Source organism: Scyliorhinus torazame, chromosome 19, assembly GCF_047496885.1.
Source record: "Scyliorhinus torazame isolate Kashiwa2021f chromosome 19, sScyTor2.1, whole genome shotgun sequence".
In the NCBI taxonomy this organism is placed as follows: Eukaryota; Metazoa; Chordata; class Chondrichthyes; order Carcharhiniformes; family Scyliorhinidae; genus Scyliorhinus; species Scyliorhinus torazame.
In genome coordinates, this window is record NC_092725.1 from 93,120,920 (window position 1) to 93,140,511 (window position 19,592).

The following is a 19,592-nucleotide window of genomic DNA, read 5'->3' on the forward strand; positions in this document are numbered from 1 at the left end:
AACTGCCAAACATTCATGTCTGTCATGCCAACTTGTGACTGGATTGTCACTTTGTGCAACACTCTTGCCCAGAACAACTATGCATGGCTTAGCAGTGTTTGAGAGTGAAAGGTCACATTCATTCACTGCAACTGCAGGGACCTGCTGCAGAGACCCATAATTCTCACCAATACACTTGAAGATTAAGAGAAAGTGCAAGGTTTCGCCAGGTGCTGGGGAAACTTCTGAAAGTGGGGGTGGGGCAGAAATGGTGGATGGTGATAAAGATTGGAACCTACATTTTTAGTTAGTGTGCAAAGGTCAGCATTTGTTACCCATCCTTAGTTATCCGAACCACTGGAATTCATATGGTGATTATAGTGGCATTAGGAAATGAATTCCAGGATACTGGCCCTGTGACAATAAAACAATGGCAGAAAATGCCCAAGACAAATGGTACGTGGCTTGGAGAGAAGCTTGGATATAAATGAGAAAAAAGTAAGGAAAGAATACAAGCACGTTACTCAACTGCCCATATCCTGACACCAAAAAGGCACTAAGGATAGTGTGGGACTGGAGTCATGTCTGGGCCAATAAGTTCCTTTCACCGAGACGGATGAGTGAATTATTTGGGTTTTTACAACAAGCCAACAATTTTCATGGTCATTTTTCTGGTGTCAGCGCATAAATTGCCAATTTTCCAATTTACCACATTGGGAATTTGAAATGCTTATATTGCTAGTCCAGTACTATAATTTTAGATTTTCATATCCAGTGGAGCACTGTGTATTTCTGACAACCAAATGTTTCACACCTAGAACATGGTCATTGTTGTCACCTCCAAACATAACCATTGAACATTACACCGTTTGTGCATCTTGATAGGAACATAGGACTTCCATAGAATCCCTCCAGTGAAGGAGGCCATTTGGCCCATCAGGTTTGCCTACCCTCTGAAAGAGAACCCTACCTATGCCTATTCCCCACCGTATTCCCATAATAATATAATAATAATAATCGCTTGTCACAAGTAGGCTTCAATGAAGTTACTATGAAAAGCCCCTAGTCGCCACATTCCGGCGCCTGTTCGGGGAGGCCGGTACAGGAGGCTGTTTTCACAGTAACTTCATTGAAGCCTACTTGTGACAATAAGCGATTATTATTATTAACCCCACCTAACTTGCACATCTTTGGACATGAAGGGCAATTTAGCACTGCCAATCCACCTAACTTGCACATCTTTGCACTTCAGAGCAGGAGTAGGCTATTCAACCCTTTTGAGCCTGCTCTGCCATTCGATAAGATCATGGCTGATATGACGGTGGTCTCAACTTCACTTTTCTGTCTGCCGCCCCATAACCCTCGACTCCCTTGTGTATCAAAAATCTGTCTGTCTGCCTTGAATAAATTCAATGATCCAGCCTCCATTGCATTCTAGGGAAGAGACTTCCGCAAACAAATGACTCTTTGCTTCGAGAGAGTAAAAATTTTCAGTCTTAATGGTAGACCTTGTATTCTTAAACTGTGTCCCCTGGTTCATGTCTCTGCCACAAGTGGAAATATCCTTCTGGTATCCACCCTGTGAAGAGAAGATCTGATAGAGGTGTTCAAAATCATAAAGGGGTTGGACAGAGAAGATAGGGGGAAACTGTTCCTGCTCGTAAATGGGTCAAGAATGAGGGGGCACAGATTTGAAGTGATTTGCAACGGAAGTAAATATGATGTGAGAAAAAACATTTTTCACAGAGTGAGGGTTTCAGGTCTGGAATGCACGTCTTGATGCCTTAAACAGGGTATTAGATGTTATAGAAAAAATGTGCAGGGGTACAGGGAAAAGGCAGGGAATGGCACTCAGTCATGATACTCAGTTGCAGACATGATGGGTCAAATGGTCTCCTTCTGCACCCTACCAATTTTGTGACTAGCTTCCCAGTGATGATGATTAAAAAAACTGAAAAGGTGACATTTTCAGGACTTGGGAACAGAGTAGAGGGTGTGGAACTAAATGATAAATCTTTCAGGGAGCTGGCCTAAATATGATGGGACAAATGGCCTCCCTCCATGATGTAGGGGCAGCACAGTGGCGAGCACTGCTGCCTTACAGCACCAGGGACCTGAGTTTGATTCCGATCTCTGGTGACCGTCTGTGTGGAGTTTGCACTTTCTCCCTGTGTTTGCGTGGGTTTCCTCCGGGTGTTCCGGTTTCCTCCCACAGTCCAAAGGTGTGCAGGCTATGCTAAATTAACCCTTACGGTGGAGATGCTGGAATAGATCAGGGGATTGGGCCTAGGTAGGGTGGTCTTTCGAAGGGTCAGTGCAGACTTGATGAGCAGATATCCTCTTTCTGTACTGCAGAGGTTCTATGTCAGCAGCATTTCATTATGTAATGTTCATATACTGTACTGACACTTCCATTGATCCCTTACAAATGCATTTACAGTTCTGGTGTGGGAATTGATGTGTTGGGTACTCTGCTACACAGACGAACCAACACGGTTGCGAATGGTACAACTCAGTTTTATTACTAACATTTATTTACAGTGGTAAACTGGTTACTGAGGTTCTTAGTGTAGTTGGTCGAGGGCCAGCTTGTGCATGCTGTGCAGAATCACAATCCAGTCCAGCTTTAGAAGGACACCATCAACGATGGCCAAGTCGTCTCGGACATTGTAGAACTGCGGGCACTGTCCTTTGAGCCACCCTCCCGTCATGCGGCGCATCACCCGTTTTAGAAGGGGGTCAGCCGCAGTCTCACGGCGAATACGGGCCAGACTGGAGTCGTCAGCTGGCAGATTTACCGATGTGAAGGCCACCTGCGCTTCGACCTGACAGACGAACCCCTCCAAATCGGGCAGTGTGCTCACGGTTCTAGATAGGGCATCCGCAATGATAAGGTCCTTTCCCGGGGTGTAGACCAGTTGGAAGTCATACCTCCTGAATTTAAGTAGGATGCGTGGAGGCGAGGGGTCATCTCGTTCAGGTCCTTATTTATGATGCTGACCAGGTCAGTCTCAATGGTAAATTGGGGGAGACCATACACGTAGTCATGGAACTGGTCTATTCCGGTCAGCAAACCCAGGCAATCCTTTTCGATCTGCGCATAGCGCTGTTCTGTGGGGGTCATGGCCCGCGAGGCATAGGCGACCGGGGCCAATGACGCAGTGTCATCGCGCTGTAGGAGTACCGCCCCAATGCCGGACTGGCTGGCATCAGTCAAAAGTTTAGTGTCACAAGAGGTGTCGAAAAACACCAATACCGGGGCTGTGGTGAGCTTAATTTTGAGCTCCTCCCATTCCTTCTGGTCTGTGGGCAGCCACTGGAACTCAGTGGAATTCTTGACGAGGTAGCGCAGAGCTGTCGTGTGGGAGGCCAGGTTGGGAATGAACTTCCCCAGGAAGTTGACCATGCCTAGGAAGCGTAGCACTGCTTTGTTGTCTGCCGGCTGCAGCATGGCTGTAATGGCACTGACCTTGTCTGCATCCGGACAGACCCCTGACCGGGAAATGTGGTCCCCCAGGAACTTCAGCTCGGTTTGGCCGAAAGAACACTTGGCTCGGTTGAGGCGCAGGCCGTTTTCCCGTATGCACGCAAAGACGCGCTGGAGACGATTGATGTGCTCCTGTGTGGTGGACCAGATGATGACGTCGTCAACGTAGACGCGCACCCCTTCGATGCCCTCCATCATCTGCTCCATGATCCTGTGAAAGACCTCGGATGCCGAGATGATGCCAAATGGCATTCCGTTATAGCAGAACCTGCCGAAAGGGATGTTGAAGGTGCACAGCTTTCGGCTGGACTGATCCAGTTGGATCTGCCAAAAACCCCTCGAGGCATCCAGTTTTGTGAAGATTTTAGCCCGGGCCATTTCGCTCGTGATCTCTTCCCATTTGGGTATGAGGTAGTGTTCCCTCATTATGTTGTTGTTGAGGTCTTTTGGATCAATGCAGATCCGGAGCTCGCCGGAGGGCTTCTTAACACACACCATGGAGCTGACCCATGGCGTGGGCTCCGTGACAGTACCCCTTGGTCCTGGAGATCCTGCAGCTGCTGCTTGAGGCGGTCTTTGAGTGGCGCTGGGACCCTGCGAGGTGCGTGAATGACCGGGGTGGCGCCCGGCTTGAGCCGAATTCTCTAGGTGTAGGGCAGTGTTCCCATGCCCTTGAATGCCTCCTGGTTGTGGGCAAGGAGTGATTGGAGCTGTGCCCAGAATTCTGCATCCGGGAAGTCAGATGTGCCTTCTGGAGACAGAGCTTGGACTCGTTGCACGAGGTGGAGAACCTTGCATGCCTAGCAGGGAGTCCTTTGATGATCCGACTATTTCGAATGAGTGTGGGGCCGTGTGCGTGTTCTGTGTCACCTGGAGCTGGCAGGATCCCATAGCTGGGATAACGTTCCCATTGTAGTCGACCATCTTGCAACGGGATGGCCGAATTGGTGGTCTGACCTTCATGGCGTAGAAGGCTGACCATGCTATGAGGTTGGCGGAGGCGCCAATGTCCAGACGGAATGTTATCGGTGATCAATTGACCGTTAGGGTGGCACACCATTCATCACCCGGATTGACAGTGTTCACTTGCAACGGCTGGTGGCTCCTGGCTGGAGACATCCGGTTCCCATCAATGACCGCAACACGGAAGGTGTCCCCGTCGTCTGTGTCACTGGTCTGGATATCGTGAGGCCGAATGGTCCGCACGTCCCTGCGAAGTTGTCGGAATTGGGGAACATTGGCAGGTTGAGCTGCTCGACAGCAGGCAGCGTAGTGGCCCATCTTGCCACAGTGGAGGCATTGTCGGTTTCTTGCGGGACATTGCCGCTTTAAACGTGCGGCTCCGCAGTTGCCGCACGTCGTGACGTCATGGCGTTCGTTGCGCCACTGCGCATGCGCTGTTTGGTCTTGCGTCGAGCGTGCCTGCGCATCACGTCCCTCTGTGTCGACGTCGTTTTTGGCGCGCACAAACGCGGGAGGCCTCGAAAAGCACGCAAAATGGCCGCCCTCGTCCAGGCCGGCAGGAACTTGATCGCCTGGACCCGTTCGGCCTTGTAGAACGCCTGCCTCGCCGATCCGGCCGCGTACGACCCCTACCGCGCCGATTCGGCCGCCTGAAATTGGGAGTAGCGGCTAGTCGAGTTTTCATGCAGGACACAGGCTTCGATTGCGGAGGCTAGGGTGAGGCCTTTAATTTTTAAGAGCTGCTGGCGTAGGGTGACCGAGGTGACCCCAAAAACGATCTGGTCCTGAATAATGGAATCAGAGGTGGTGTCGTAACCGCAGGACTGCGCAAGGATACGGAGTGGCGTAAGGAAGGATTGAAAGGACTCAACCTTACCCTGCAGATGCTGCTGGAAGAGATACCTCTCAAAACTCTCGTTGACCTCAACGTTGAAGTGTTGGTCGAGTTTGAGAAGGACTGTCTTGTACTTGGCCTTGTCCTCACCTTCCGCCAACATCAGGGAGTTGTAGACAGGATGGCGTGTTGACCTGCTGTGGAGAGGAGGATGGCCACCTTTCTGGTGTCCGAAGCATGCTCCTTTTCGTTGGCTTCCAGGATGAGCTGGTAGCGCTGTTTGAACAGCTTCCAATTAACACCAAGTTTTCCAGCGGATGTTAGCAGCTGCGGTGTGCTGACGGTGTCCATGGCGGAGGATGGCAGATTCTGGAGGATTCGTAGGTCGGTCCCACAGTTACTCCTGGTACTATGATGTGTTGGGTACTCTGCTACACAGACGAACCAACACGGTTGCGAATGGTACAACTCAGTTTTATTGCTAACATTTATTTACAGTGGTAAACTGGTTACTGAGGTTCGATCATAACCCTAGAATCTGTGGACCTATTCCTAATACTATCTTGTAGTGGCACTCAGCACATGGTGGATGTCTGAGTGGCTTGCTATGAGCTCTGTGCCCGGAGCTGTCTCCTGCTGGAATGCCCAGGAAGTGTCGTGTTTCCTGTTTTGTCCTGTTTATGCTCTTGCCTGTGATTGGCTGTGGTGTTGTGTGTGTGTTGATTGGTCCGTTGATCTGTCCATCAGTATGTATGTATGTTTGTGCTATGATGTTTACCTGAATATCATGACAGGAATGCTTGCAATTATCAATAGATTTCCAGGGATTCTTGGTCTTGAATAGCAGACTAGATGTCAACAAGTACAGGAAAGTAAATAAATCTGATGGATTCCTCTGGATTGCCCAACGGTTCAGGGACCAGAGTTTCAAAAACTAAGCAATGGAGACCAATAATGAACACGACAGCAAGAAAAACGAGGCCACGCTGAATTTAGTTAATTACAACTTCTTCAGGTTACTGGAAGAAACTACACAAAGTGTACAACAGCTTTCCCACTAGATTAAACACTACCCAGGAACAGCAGTTTTAAAATAAATCTTGGGGTGCGGGCGTTCAAAATGTAGCCTAAAATCGCTGGAACAATAACAAATATCTGAGAGGAAACCACTAGCGTTTTGTTATTTTATGAAAAGGGACACCAAGCCAAACCTCATTTTATTCAAATTCGTTGCTATTGCATCCTTGGTATTAGACTGGCGGCGGAAATGGGGTCTGTAAGGAAATTTAAACTCACCAACTGTCACTGGTGTACAACTGCTTCGAATCCCCACAGTCACCACCTACAAACCCGAACGGTCTCCCTGTTTAAAGAAGTTAACACTGGACGTACACACTGATATGGCGATAAACCCCTATCCCTGATTTGGGGCTCGCCTGGGTAAAGGGAGATCCCATCCATACCTGTAAACTCCAGCTGCCTCTGGATAATTTAAAAGTCCCGGGTCGGAGCTGCTGTAACCAATCAGAGCCGCGACGCTACAATGTTGCCCTTTCCACTCGGAAGGGAAGTTGCCGCGTCCAATCAGCGGCCAGCTGGAGTGTCTGAACGTTCCATTGAGGGAATCCTCGGGGAGTATCCAGTGTGAACGTTCCATTGGGGTTTCCCCGTCCACCGGGACCGGGAGAGATGCTGGTGAACGACGGGGCAGCGCGACGTGCCAGCCACACAGTACCGAGCGAGGAGACGGTGCACGTGGTGGAGTTTAACCCTTTCGAGAGCTGCGGCGCGGGCAGCCTGGTCGCCTACGGAGGGGATAACTACATCGTGGTGGGAAACTGCCGCTTCCAGGTGGGCTGGCTAGGGACCCAACCCCCCTTTCCCGGGCCCTGAAAGGAATAGTTCCATCGGGTGACACAACGAACTACACCAGCAAGAGGGGATGTGTGCACAGCAAGATCCCACAAACAGCAATTGAGGAAATGCACCACTCCAGGATGTCTCGAACCACTCTTTTTTTAAACAGCCAACGAAATACTTTTTTTGAAGCGTAGCCATTTTTTTGAAATAGGACAGGCGAGGGCCAATATTCACACAACGATCCCACAACCTGCAATGAGATAATGACTGGATAATTTTTCCTTTTTTGTTACTTCAATGATGTTGCTTGAGGGATAAATACTGAACACCAGAGAAAATTCTCTGTGCATTTCAAAATAATGCCTTGGCATCTTTCATGCCAAAAGAGCAGATGTGACCTCAATTTAACGTTGTATCTGCACTGGGAGTGTCAGACTGGATTTTTGTGCTCGAGGGTTTGGATAGAGTAGACAGGAGGAAACATATCCCCTTGGTGGAAGTATCAATGACCAGGGGGCATTAATGTATTTAAGGTAAGGGACAGGAGGTTTAGAGAGGATGTGAGGGGAAACTTTTTCACTAGAGGGTGGTGGGAGTTTGGAACTCGCTGCCTAAAAGGTTGGTGGAAACAGAGACCCTCATAACATTTAAGAAGTATTTAAAAGCACTTGAGGTGACACGGTTATGGGCCAAGTGTTTGAAAATGGGATTTAGCTGGCTGCTTTTGACCAGCGCAGAAGCAATAAGCCGAAGAGCCTTTTTTGTACTGTAGACCTCGATGAATGGGACTTGAGCTCATGCCTACTGACAGTGCTATCAACTAATCCAAGTAGTGTTGCCTTAGGCAGTTCAAAATTTATACCCTGAAAGTGATCAAATGTACAAGAAGTCTTACAACACGAGGTTAAAGTCCAACAGGTTTGTTTCGAATCACTAGGTTGCGTGCTCCATTGTAAGACTTCTTACTGTGCTCACCCAGTCCAACGCTGGCATCTCCACATCAGGATCAAATGTAGGATTTGCGAGGGCATATTTCAGCTGCTGAGCATCTGATACAATTTTCAGGCAGATTTATCGACTCAGCTGGTTTAGGCAGAGAGTTGCTAAATTGAGATCCTACACTAATTATAGAACTCCAGGAGCAATTTTCAGGGCCAGAAAGTGTGGAATGGGTGCTGTGCAAGCTCTGCTCATCTGCATCTGGCAGGAAGGGGCGGGCCACTGACGAAATGGTCCAGAATTTGTTCGGAACAATTATTAGAGGCAAAATAACTTTCTACGGCTCATACAAATACCACAGCTCTGCCTTCCCACAGTGTAGGTGGGCTTCAGCTATTTTCATGGGAGAAATGGATAGAAGACATTTGAGCGAGACCCCCAGAACCCAGATTGTTTGAGCCTCCCAATACCAGCTTCTGGTGCGCAGCCCAATCATTCCTCTGATTTCCAGTCCGATCTGGGCAGAAGATGAATCCTCCCCACAGCCATTTATTTGTCTTATTTTTGTTCTCTTTTTCACTGCAGAATTAGTCAGTTTGACATAAAATTAACTGGTTAAAGCCTTTTAAAACAGCAACCATGATAAATTGATGTGTACCTGCTGTGCATTCATATAATAAAATTACATTTGCACCTTGAGAGAGTATACATCAAAGGGGGAGAGAAATAATTACTTTTCTGCAGTGCCCTTCACAAACTCAGATGTCTTGAAGTGCTTTACTGTTGATTAAATACAGTTGTAGAAAATGAGACAACCAATTTGCTGATCGCAGGACCCGTCAAACAAAAGTGAAATAATGTTGGTTGAGTGATAAAGGTTCTGCTCTTATCCATAGAATCCGTAGAGTGCAGAAGAAGACCATTTGGCCCATCAAGTCTGCACTGACCCTCCGAAAGAGCACTCTACCTAGGCCCACTCACTCCCCCGCCTCATCCCCGTAACCCTGTGCATTGATCATGACCAATCCACCTAACCTGCACACCTTTGGACTCTATGGGGAAATTTAACATGGTCAATCAGCCTAACCCTCTTCTTCCAAGTAGTAGGTGTGGGAACGTTTACGTCCACCTGACACTGCAGATGGGGCCTTGGCTTAGCATCTCATTTGAAAGACAGCACTGCCATCAGTGCAGCACTCTACTTTGGCATCCTAAATTACGTCCTGAGGTCTGTGGAGTAGGAATCAAACCCAATACCTTCAGGCACAGGCCAGTGTGCTACTCACATAGGGCATTGTTTTGTGAATATTATTATTCTCTCTCTCTCTTCTGTGGCAATATTTGTTAGGAAGAAGATGCAGAAATTAAAGGAATGGAATACAAGACCCTCCAGACTTTTCATCGAGGTATACGAGTGGATTCTATTGCTTGGAGCCCAGAAACTAAGATGGACACACTGACACAGTTGATCCGGTAAGAGAGAATTATTGCTTTTTAATTTGTTCTAGAAGATGGTCAAAATTAAGGCATCTCTGAGATCGTCAGACATGCTCTCTCTTCCAGACAAGAGTGATGAGGTTGTGGGTTCTTGTCAAGAATGCTTCTCAGCTGCACTTTATACTTCTGCAGGGATTCCATCTGTGCGAGAGGCCTTGTTGTTCTTCAGTCGTTGGATGGCCTTTTCAACCTCATGATGATGTGGGGTTGCGCTGAGATGGTGGTGGGTATTGTGTGCGGCATGGTATCGACAGCATTTGCGTCGAAGGCTGTGTCATGGTTGAGGAGTCTTCGAAGTGCTCTCTCCAGCAGGTGTTGACTGCCTCTCTGTCTTTGACTGCCTCCTTTTTTGGCTCTCAGCAGGGTGGGCCCCTGGGTACTTGGACCGTAGATGGTTTTAATTGCGCTAAAGAAGCAGCTTGCATGGTGGTTGTTGGCGAGTTGCTGAGTCTTCTGTGCTCTTTCCACTCGCTTTGTTGCACCTCGACCTTCAGTTGCCTGTCAGCTTAAAACACATCATAGAATTTACAGTGCAGAAGGAGGCCATTCGGCCCATCGAGTCTGCACCGGCCCTTACAAGAGCCTTGTTTCCTTTCACTCGAGTTTTGGTGGAGTCGCCAGTTCAGGAATGCCTTGCATTTGCAGTCAAGGCGATCCTGGATCTCCTGATCGTTCTGGTCAGACCAAGTTTAACATTTCCTGGTCAAGAGCCCAAGCCTCTCCTCGCAGGTGTTGACTGTGGTGGCTTTTAAGGTGGAGCAGACACTGTGGGCATCCTGCGCCTTTGGCTCGTTGGTTAGCTGTGAGGCGCCGACTGAGTAGCTCTTTCTTTTTGGGGTCTTCGGATCCAGTGACATTGAATCTCCTCCGGCAAATGATGGATAGTAAAGTGGATGAGCATGTGGTCAGTCCTGCAGTCATCAGCTCTGGTTATGGCACGGGTGATGCCCTTTGCGGTCCCGTGCTCGGACAATGATAGATATAGTCTATTAAGGGTCAGTGCTTGGAGCGGGGATGTTGCCATGAGGTCTTCTGTCCCTCTGGCAGATCAGGGTGATTGTAATGACCAGGTCATGTTTTTGTCAGGAGGAGGACGTTTTACCCACGCCTTACCTGCCTAACACACCCTTCCAAAGGTTTGCATCTTTTTCGACTCTAGCATTGAAGTTGCCGAGGAGAATGGATGCAGGACAGCGATTGGTCAAGGCTGGATTAGAATGCCTCTTTTGTCTTGTCTGTTGCATCTAGGGTTGGGGAGTAGGCATTGATGGCTGTGATGTGCTGTTTCAGGGTCAGGGTGAGCTGTAGGATCAGTTGTCATTCGCTCCCCCTGCACGAGGGATCATTTGAGACGTCTGACTAATTTGTTTTTTACGGCAAATCTAACCCCGTAGAGACAGCGTTCTTCTTCTAGTTTGCCTTTCCAGAAGAAGTTATGTCCGCCACCTTGTTCAAGCTGGCCTTGTCCTGCCAGTCATGTCTCGCTCAGGGCGGCGATGTCAATCTTGTGGCGTCGGAGTTCCCGGGCTATGATGGCAGTGTGATGTTGAGGTTTGTTGCTGTTGGAGTTGTCCATAACGATCTTGATGTTCTGAATAGTAACTTTCAAAAGAAGTTATATAATACCCATAACACGAGAATCTATTATTATATAGATTATAGCAGCACTTACGAATCTTAATGCAATTAGCTTTGTGAAAGTGGAAATCATGTTTGACTAATTAAAGAGTTTTTTAAAATTAAATTATAATTTAGAAGATGCTGCAGGACGGAAGGCTTTAGATTCCTGAGACACTGGGACTGGCTCTGGGGAGATGGCACCTGTACAAACTGGGTTCCTTGCAGGCTGCTTTGTGAGTGCTGTTGGGAGAGCTTTAGACTAACTCGGCAGGGGTGTGGAAACGCGAGGAATTATTAGTGAGGAATGCCAGGATGCATAAAATACTGGGAAGGACGGAAAGCTCTAGTATAGAGAATAGTAAGTTAATAAGTGAAGTTTGAGTAAGGGAGAAAGTAATGATGTTTAAATCAAGGTTACTGTTGTTGTTATGGGGCAGAGCTTAGAAACTCCAAAATGTATTATGAAGCTCACCTGACTTTTATGTTGAATTTGGCTAGGATGAGCACAAGAGCCTTCACTTCAGGTGTGATTTAACAGACCTCCTAGGAGCTTTTATCAAAACAAAGTTTATTATAAGAATGTAGTTAACATATATAAAACACAGCAAGAATTTGCTATCAATTACAAGCATAAAGAACAGCTTCAGTAATCTATGTATGTAACTCTTAATGAATCCCCCTTAGTAGCTGTTCAATTCAATACAAAATCCAATAAACCAAAACCCCTTTCAAGGGCGTGGCCCAGCACACTTGAATGTGACTGGTCCTTTCCCTGAGATTCTGATCCAGTTCCAACCAGCAGATTCAAAACTCCTTCCGGAAAGCAGCTCTATCTTTAAAGTTACCAAGGCAGTTTGCCACACCCAGTGTGGTTTCAGTTTAATTCACTGGACAGCTTTAAAATAAAAACAGAGAAACACTGCTTTTTTTCTTCTGCAATCCAAAGCAGCAATCTGAAACCTAAAACCCTAAACCCCCTCTCACCTGACAGCCACAGCCCAGCTCCACCCACAAACGACATCATTGAAGGCCTGCTACAAGTCATGTGGTAAGAACAAACCTTTCTTAAAGGGACACTCCCATGACACTGCATGTATGTGAATGCATGACTATAATGAATTAAGATTGGGGAGTTACAGGTGCATATTCTGTTGTGGAAAAATTATGATGTGATATCAGAGACCTGACTCGAGGGAAGAGCAAGACTGGATACTCAATATTCCTGAGTACAAAGTGTTCAGAAAAGATAGGAAAGAAAGGGGGCGGGATGGCATTGTTGGTTAAGGAGAGCATTGCAGTGCTGGAGAAAGAGGATGTCCCAGAGGATTCAAGGACAGAATCAATTTGGCCAGAGCTAAAGAACAAAAAAGATGCAATTACATTGCTCAGTGTAGTTTATATACCACCGACTAGTGAGAAGGATGAAAAAGAACAAATCTGCAGGGAAATTGCAGAGAGATGCAAACATTAAGAGGAGTTATCATTGGGGACATTAATTACCGGAATGTAGACTGGGACAGTGGTAATGTAAAGGCCGGAGAGGGGAAATGTTCCTTGATTGTGTCCAGGAAAATGTTCTACAGCAGCGTGTGTCTAGTCCAACAAGAAAGAATGTACTGTTGGGCCTAAATCTTGGAAATGAGGTGGACCGAGTAGATCAAGTGTCAGTGGGGGAACATCTGGGAGACAGCGATCATTGTATCATAAGATTTAGAATTATGAGAGAAGAGGATAATAGTCAATCCAAAGTAAAAATAATTAACTGGCGAGAGCCGACTTCAATGGGGCAAGAACGGAGCTGGGCCGGTTAGACTGGAACAAAAGGTTGGCAGGAAAAACTGTAGCTGAACAATCGACTGCCTTCAAAACAGAAATAGTCTGGGCACTGTCAAGATTTATTCCCTTAAAAGGGAAAGGTAGGGCAAACAACTCCAGGGCTACTTGGATGAAAGAGGAGATAAAAATTAAGGAAAAAAAGGTGTTCTTCTAACAGGTGTCATGTAGAAAATATAGTTGAGAACCAAGAGGAATTCAAAAGCTTCAGAGGGGAGGTGGAAACACACATTAGAGAAACAAAGAGGGTTTATGGGAAAAGACTGGCAGCCAACATAAAGGGGAATACTGAAGTATTCTACAGACATATAAATAGTTAAAAGGAGTAGTGGGGCTGATTAGGAACCTAAAAGGGAATTTATACATGGAGGCTGGGGAGTTGACTGAGGTATTTTGAGGTACTTTGCACCTATCTTTACCGAGGAGGTAAATGCTACCCAGGACATGGTGACAGACCTGGAAACTCTGTCCCTGGAAGGGTTCGATGAGGAAGAAGTGTTGAATAGACTGTTGGCATTTAAAGTTGACAAGGCACTGAGACCAGATGAGATGCATCCAAGGATAAATGAGAATGGGAATTGCAGGGCGCTGGCCATAATCTTCCAGTCTTCTCTAGACTCGGGGGAGGTGCCAGAGGACCTGGGCAATGTTACGTCCTTGTTCAAAAAACCGTTGGAAGGATAAGCCCAGCAATTACAGACCAGTCAGTTTAACGTCAGTGGTGGGCAAGCTTCCAGAAACAATGATTTGGGATAGAATTAGTCAAATTGAAAAATGTGTGTTGATTAGGAAGAGCCAGCATGGACTTTTAAAGAGGAAATTGAGTTTAACTAGCTGGAGTTTCTGAGGAGTAACAGAAAGGGTCAATGAGGGTAATGCTGTTGATTTGGTATACGTGGACTTTCAAATGACATTTCAGACAATGCCACACAACAGAATTGTGAGAAAAGTTATAGCTCATAGAATAAAGGGACAGTAGCAATATGGTTACAAAATTGGCTGAATATTAGTAAGTAGTAAATAATGGTCAATGGATATTTTTCAGGCTGGGGGAAGGTTTGTAGTAGTGTTTCCAAGAGGTCAATATTTGGACCCTTACTCTTCCTGATATATTAATGATCTAAATCTTGGTGTGCAGGGGACAGTTTCAAAGTGTGCGGTTGGCATAAACCTTGGAAGTATTATAAACTGTGAAGACAATGTAGAACTTCAAAAGGACATAGACAAGTTGGTAGAGTGGACAGGTGAAGTTCAATGTGGAGAAGTGTAAGGTGATGCATTTTAGGAGGAAAAACATGGACAGACAATATAAAATAAGAAGTACAGTTCTTAAGGGGGTGCAGGAGCAGAGGGACCTGGGTGTACATGTGCATAGGTCATTGAAGGTGAAAGGACAGGTGGAGAGAGCAGTTAATAAAGCATATTGTATTCTGAGATTTATTAATAGGGGCATAGAATACATGAACAAGGAGGTGATACTGAATTTCTACAAGACCTAGTTAGATCTCAGCTGGAATACTGTGTACATTTCTGGGCGCCACACTAGGAAAGATGTGAATGCATTGGGAAGAATGCAAAAGAGATTTGCATGAATAAATTGGAGACATTGGGACTGTTCTCTTTGGAGAGAAGAAGGCGAAGAGGAGATTTGATAGGGATGTTCAAAATCATCAGGGGGCTGAACGAAGTAGATGGGAGAAAGTGTTCCGCTCGTACAAGGATAAAGAACGAGAGGGCACAGATTTAAAGTGAGTTGCAAAGAAGCTAATATGATGTGAGAAAAAACTTTTTCACACTAGTTGTTCGGGTCTGGAATGAATTGTTTGGAAGTGGTGGAGGCAGGTTCAATCGAGACATCCAAGAGGGCATTAGATGATTACTTGAATAGAAACAATGCAGGGAAAAGCAAGAGATTGGCACTATATCATTGTACTCATTTGGAGAGTCGGTGCAGTCACAATGGTCCCAATGAGCTCCTTCTGCACCATAACAGTTCTGAAGAATAGAAAAACAGTACATTATTTAAATGGAGAAAGATGGCAAAACTCTGATGCAGAGGGATCTGGGTGTCTTAGTACATGAATAGCAAAAAGCTAGCATCAAGGTATAGCAAGCGATTAGGAAAGCAAATGGACTGTTTTCTTTTGCAAGAGGAATGGAATATAAATTCTTGCAAGTTTTGTTAAAATTATATAAGGTGTGGGGGCTTTTAGCGGACGAGGAGGTGTGTGGGCGGATATAGCCAGGTTCAGAATTACCTGGAGGACAATGACACGGGGGAAATTTAGGCAGAGGTGGTCTGGGAGGCATTGAAGGCGGTGGTTAGAGGGGAGCTGATCTCGATACAGGCCCACAGGGAGAAGGTAGACCGGACAGAGACAGATCGACTGATAAAGGAAATACTACAGGTCGACAGGAGGTATGCGGAGACCGCTGAGGCAAGGCTTTTAAGGGAACGACGGAGGCTACAGGCGGAGTTCGGCTTGTTAACCACAGGGAGGGCGGTAGAGCAGCTGAGAAAGGTGAGGGGGGCGATTTATGAACATTGAGAGAAGGCCAGCAGAATGCTTGCACAGCAGCTTAGAAAGAGGGAGGCAGCCAGGGAGATAGGGAAAGTAAATTATGGAGACGGGAACCTGTCAGGAGACTCAGCAGGGGTGAATAAGGCATTTAAGGAGTTTTATAGTAGTCTGTATGGGTCGGAACCCCCACCGGGGCCAGAGGGGATGAGGCACTTCCTCGGGGGGCTGAATTTCCCGAAGGTGGACGGGGAGCTGATAGAAGGGCTACGGGTCCCGATCAGGATGGAAGAGATAGCGGAGGGTTTGAAGGCCATGTAATCGGGCAAAGCCCCGGGGCCGGATGGGTACCCAGCGGAGTTTTATAAAAAGTTAGCTGGGATATTGGGGCCGCTGTTGATGAGGACATTCAATGAGGCAAGGGAGAGGAGGGTGCTTCCCCCGATGATATCACAGGCCACAATCTCGCTGATTCTGAAGCGGGATAAGGATTTGGAGCTGTGTGGATCCTACAGGCCAATATCCCTATTGAATGTGGACGCCAAACTGTTGGCCAACATTTTGTCCTCTAGGATTGAGGACTGTGTTCCGGACGTGATTGGGGAGGACCAGACTGGGTTCGTTAAGGGAAGGCAGTGGTGTCCAATGTAAGAAGGTTGTTAAATGCGATCATGATGCCCCCAGAAGGTAGGGAGGTGGAGGTAGTGGTCGCAATGGACGCAGAGAAGGCTTTTGATCGAGTAGAATGGGAATATCTGTGGGAGGTACTGGGACGGTTCGGATTTGGGCGGGACTTTATTGACTGGGTCAGGTTGCTGTATCAGGCTCCTGTGACGAGTGTACGGATGCATAGGACGACATCGGACTATTTTAGGCTACACCGGGGGGACAAGACAGAGGTGCCCCCTCTCCCCACTGTTGTTCGCGCTAGCTATAGAGCCGCTGGCAATTGCGCTGAGAGCCTCAAAGAGCTGGAAGGGATTAATCTGGCCCGTCTGGTGGACCAAATGAAGGATGATTTTCTGAGGTGGGACGCACTCCCGTTGTCACTAGCTGGGAGGGTCCAGGCGGTGAAGATGACGGCCCTTCCGAGATTCCTGTTTTGTGTTCCAGTGTCTCCCCATCTTTATTCCACGGTCCATTTTTAAACGGGTTAACAAAGTTATCACGGGCTTTGTATGGGTGGGCAAGACCCCGCGAGTAAAAAAGGGGATGATTGAGTGGAGCCAGGGAGAGGGCGGGCTGGCACTGCCAAACTTCAGTAACTATTATTGGGCGGCGAATATAGCCAAGATCAGGAAGTGGGTGGTGGGGGGAGCGTCGGCATGGCAGCGTATGGAGGCGGCATCATGTAAGGGCACCAGTTTGGGGGCGTTGATAACGGCGCCTCTGCCGTTCCTGCCAGCACTGTACTCCACCAGCCCCATGGTGGTGGCAGCCCTGAGAGTCTGGGGACAATGGAGGAAGCATGTGGGAGGGGAGGGTGCATAGGTCTGGTCCCCAATCTGTAATCATCATCGTTTTGCCCCGGGAAGGATGGACGGGGGGTTTCGGAGGCAGAGAGCAGGGATTGAGAGGATGGGGGATATGTTTATAGAAGGGAGCTTTCCTAGCTTGAGTGAGCTGGAGGAGAAATTTGGATTGGCGAGGGGAAACAAATTTAGGTATCTGCGGGTGCGGATCTCCCTATGTAGACAGGTCTCCACCTTCCCGCTCCGACCACCTAGGGAGATTCAGGATAGGGTAGTTTCCAGAGTGTGGGTGGGAGAAGGGAAGTTCTCCGACATCTATAAGGAGCTCATGGGGTCAGAGGCCACACAGACTGAGGAGCTGAAGCGCAAGTGGGAGGAGGAGTTAGGAGGAGAGATAGAGGATGGTCTCTGGGCGGAGGCTTGAGTAGAGTCAACGTGTCCACAACATGCGCCAGGCTCAGCCTGATACAGTTTAAGGTTGTTCACCGGGCTCATATGACAGTGGCCCGGATGAGCAGGTTCTTTGGGGTAGAAGATAGGTGCACAAGGTGTGCCGGGGGGGGGGGGGGGGGGGGGGGGGGCAGTGAACCATGTCCACATGTTTTGGACATGCCCAAAGCTCAGGGGTATGTCCACGGTATTAAAATCAAGGGTGGCACCGAGTCCGGAGGTGGCGATTTTCAGGGTGTCGGAAGATCCAGGAATCCAGGAGGAGAAAGAGGCAGACGTTATGGCCTTTGCTTCTGGATATTATTAGCTTGGAGGGACTCAAAGCCCCCGAAGTCGGACACCTGGCTATCTGACATGGCTAGCTTTCTCTGCTTGGAGAAAATCAAGTTCGCCCTGAGAGGGTCACTGTTGGGGTTCGCCGGAGGTGGCAACCGTTTGTCGACTTCTTTGCAGAAAATTAAACGTCAGCAGGAGGGGGGGTTAGTTCTAGATTAGAGTAGGGGGCTAATAAAGGTGGGACCTGTAAGGGAGGAAGCAGGCTTTTTGCACTATGTTTATAGACTTATGTATGTTGTTTATTTTGTCGTTGTTTTAAAAACCAAAAATGTCTCAATAAAATGTTTATTAAAAAAAAAAAATTATATGAGGCGTTGGTGAGACCATATCTGGAGTACTTTGTGTACAGTTTTGGTCTCCTTACTTGAGAAAAGGTATAATTGCATTAGAAGCAGTACAGAGAAGATTCTCTCGACTGATTCATTGGATGAAGGGTTATCTTGAGGAAAGGTTGGACAGGTTGGGCCTATATCCATTGGAGTTTAGAAAAATTAAAAGTCATCTTACTGAAATATATAAGATCCCGAGGGCAGTTGACTGTCTGGATGCCGAAATGATGTATCCTCTTTGGGGGGGGGGGGGGGTGTAAAACTAGTGGACACCCTTTAATAACAAGGTGTTTGCTGTTTAAGACTGAGAAGGAGTGAAGGTTTTTTTGAGGGTCATTGGTCTTTGCAATTCTCTTCCCCCAGATAGTAGTGGAGACAGAGTGATTGCATATTTTTAAGGCAGAGTTAGAATAAATCTTGATTTGCAAGGAAGCCGACAAGTTTAGGGGGTAGGAAGGAAAGTGCAGTTGAGGCCAGAATCCGAACCCTCGTGTCTGTACCAAATTGCGGAGAAGGCTAAAGGGGCCAAATGGCCTATTCCTTCTCATTCATATGTTTGTACAAAGTCACGACATCCCACAGTGCTTTACAGTCATTAACGTACTTTTAAACATGTATCCTCTGTTGTAGAAAAGGTGTCAGACAATTTGCGCACAGCAAAATTCCACAAACCCCAATGAGAGAATTTTTTTTTAAAGTGATGCTGATTTGAGGGAATAAATAGTGACTGAAGACATCATGGAGAACTTCCCTGCTCCTCTTCAAGATCATCCCATGGGATCTTTTAAGTCAACTGAAATGGCTGGCAGGGCCTTGGTATGACAGCTCATCTGAACAAGGGCAAATGCACAGGAGTGTCGGCCTGGATTTGTGCTCAAATCTTTGGTCAGGACTTGATTCCTGAACTTTCAGACTCTTGAGCAAACGTATTTTTTCAGGGTTATGGAGAAAGGCTGTGAGGTGGGATTAAGTTGCATAGCTCTTTAAAAGAGCTGGCACAGATGTGAGTGGTTGAATGGCCGCCTTCTGTGCTGTACGATATTCAGATGTAACACTGTCTTGAAGTGTCTGCCTTTTACGCTTACCCATCATTTGTGAGTTGTTACAGAGCATCAGGTTTCCCTGTAATTCTGCCCGGTCATCAGGCACAAGTTGATGAATGCTGTTTTACAGTGGGGGAATAATTGCTAGTCTTGAATTAAGTTTCACATTCAGTGAAATGCCAGATACCAGAGGACAGTTTCCAGTGACAATTTCAATGAGTCGTCCTCAGAATGTAGTCCTTTGGAAGAGACTTGGCTGTTTAGGAATGAAATGTGCTGTGATTCAGTGGGTAACACTCTGGTCTTTGTGTCCTACTATAAGAGTCTTGAATATAAAGCACGCAGGGATGTCCTGAAGTTGTGAAAGATGCTGTTTAAGCGCAACTTTATTCATTTTTTTAGATTGACAAGGCCCATAAAGAGAAACTGT

At 47.1% G+C, this 19,592-nt stretch overlaps 2 protein-coding genes across 3 annotated transcripts in view; one reads left to right on the forward strand and one right to left on the reverse strand.

The window, feature by feature from the left end:
* Positions 1 to 6,921, reverse strand: part of parpbp (PARP1 binding protein) — a 66,507-nt gene extending 59,586 nt beyond the window's left edge. The window contains exon 1 of one of the 2 annotated variants that reach the window (XM_072484773.1): positions 6,728 to 6,921. In XM_072484773.1, the coding sequence (XP_072340874.1) occupies positions 6,728 to 6,921 (194 nt within the window). The other variant, XM_072484774.1, reaches the window with a different exon arrangement.
* Positions 6,922 to 6,953: 32 nt separating this feature from the next.
* nup37 (nucleoporin 37) overlaps positions 6,954 to 19,592 on the forward strand; it is an 83,094-nt gene continuing 70,455 nt past the window's right edge. Inside the window, exons 1-2 of the mRNA XM_072484776.1 lie at positions 6,954 to 7,115; positions 9,412 to 9,536. Coding sequence (XP_072340877.1) covers positions 6,954 to 7,115; positions 9,412 to 9,536 — 287 coding nt within the window. The remainder of the gene's footprint in view (positions 7,116 to 9,411; positions 9,537 to 19,592) is intronic.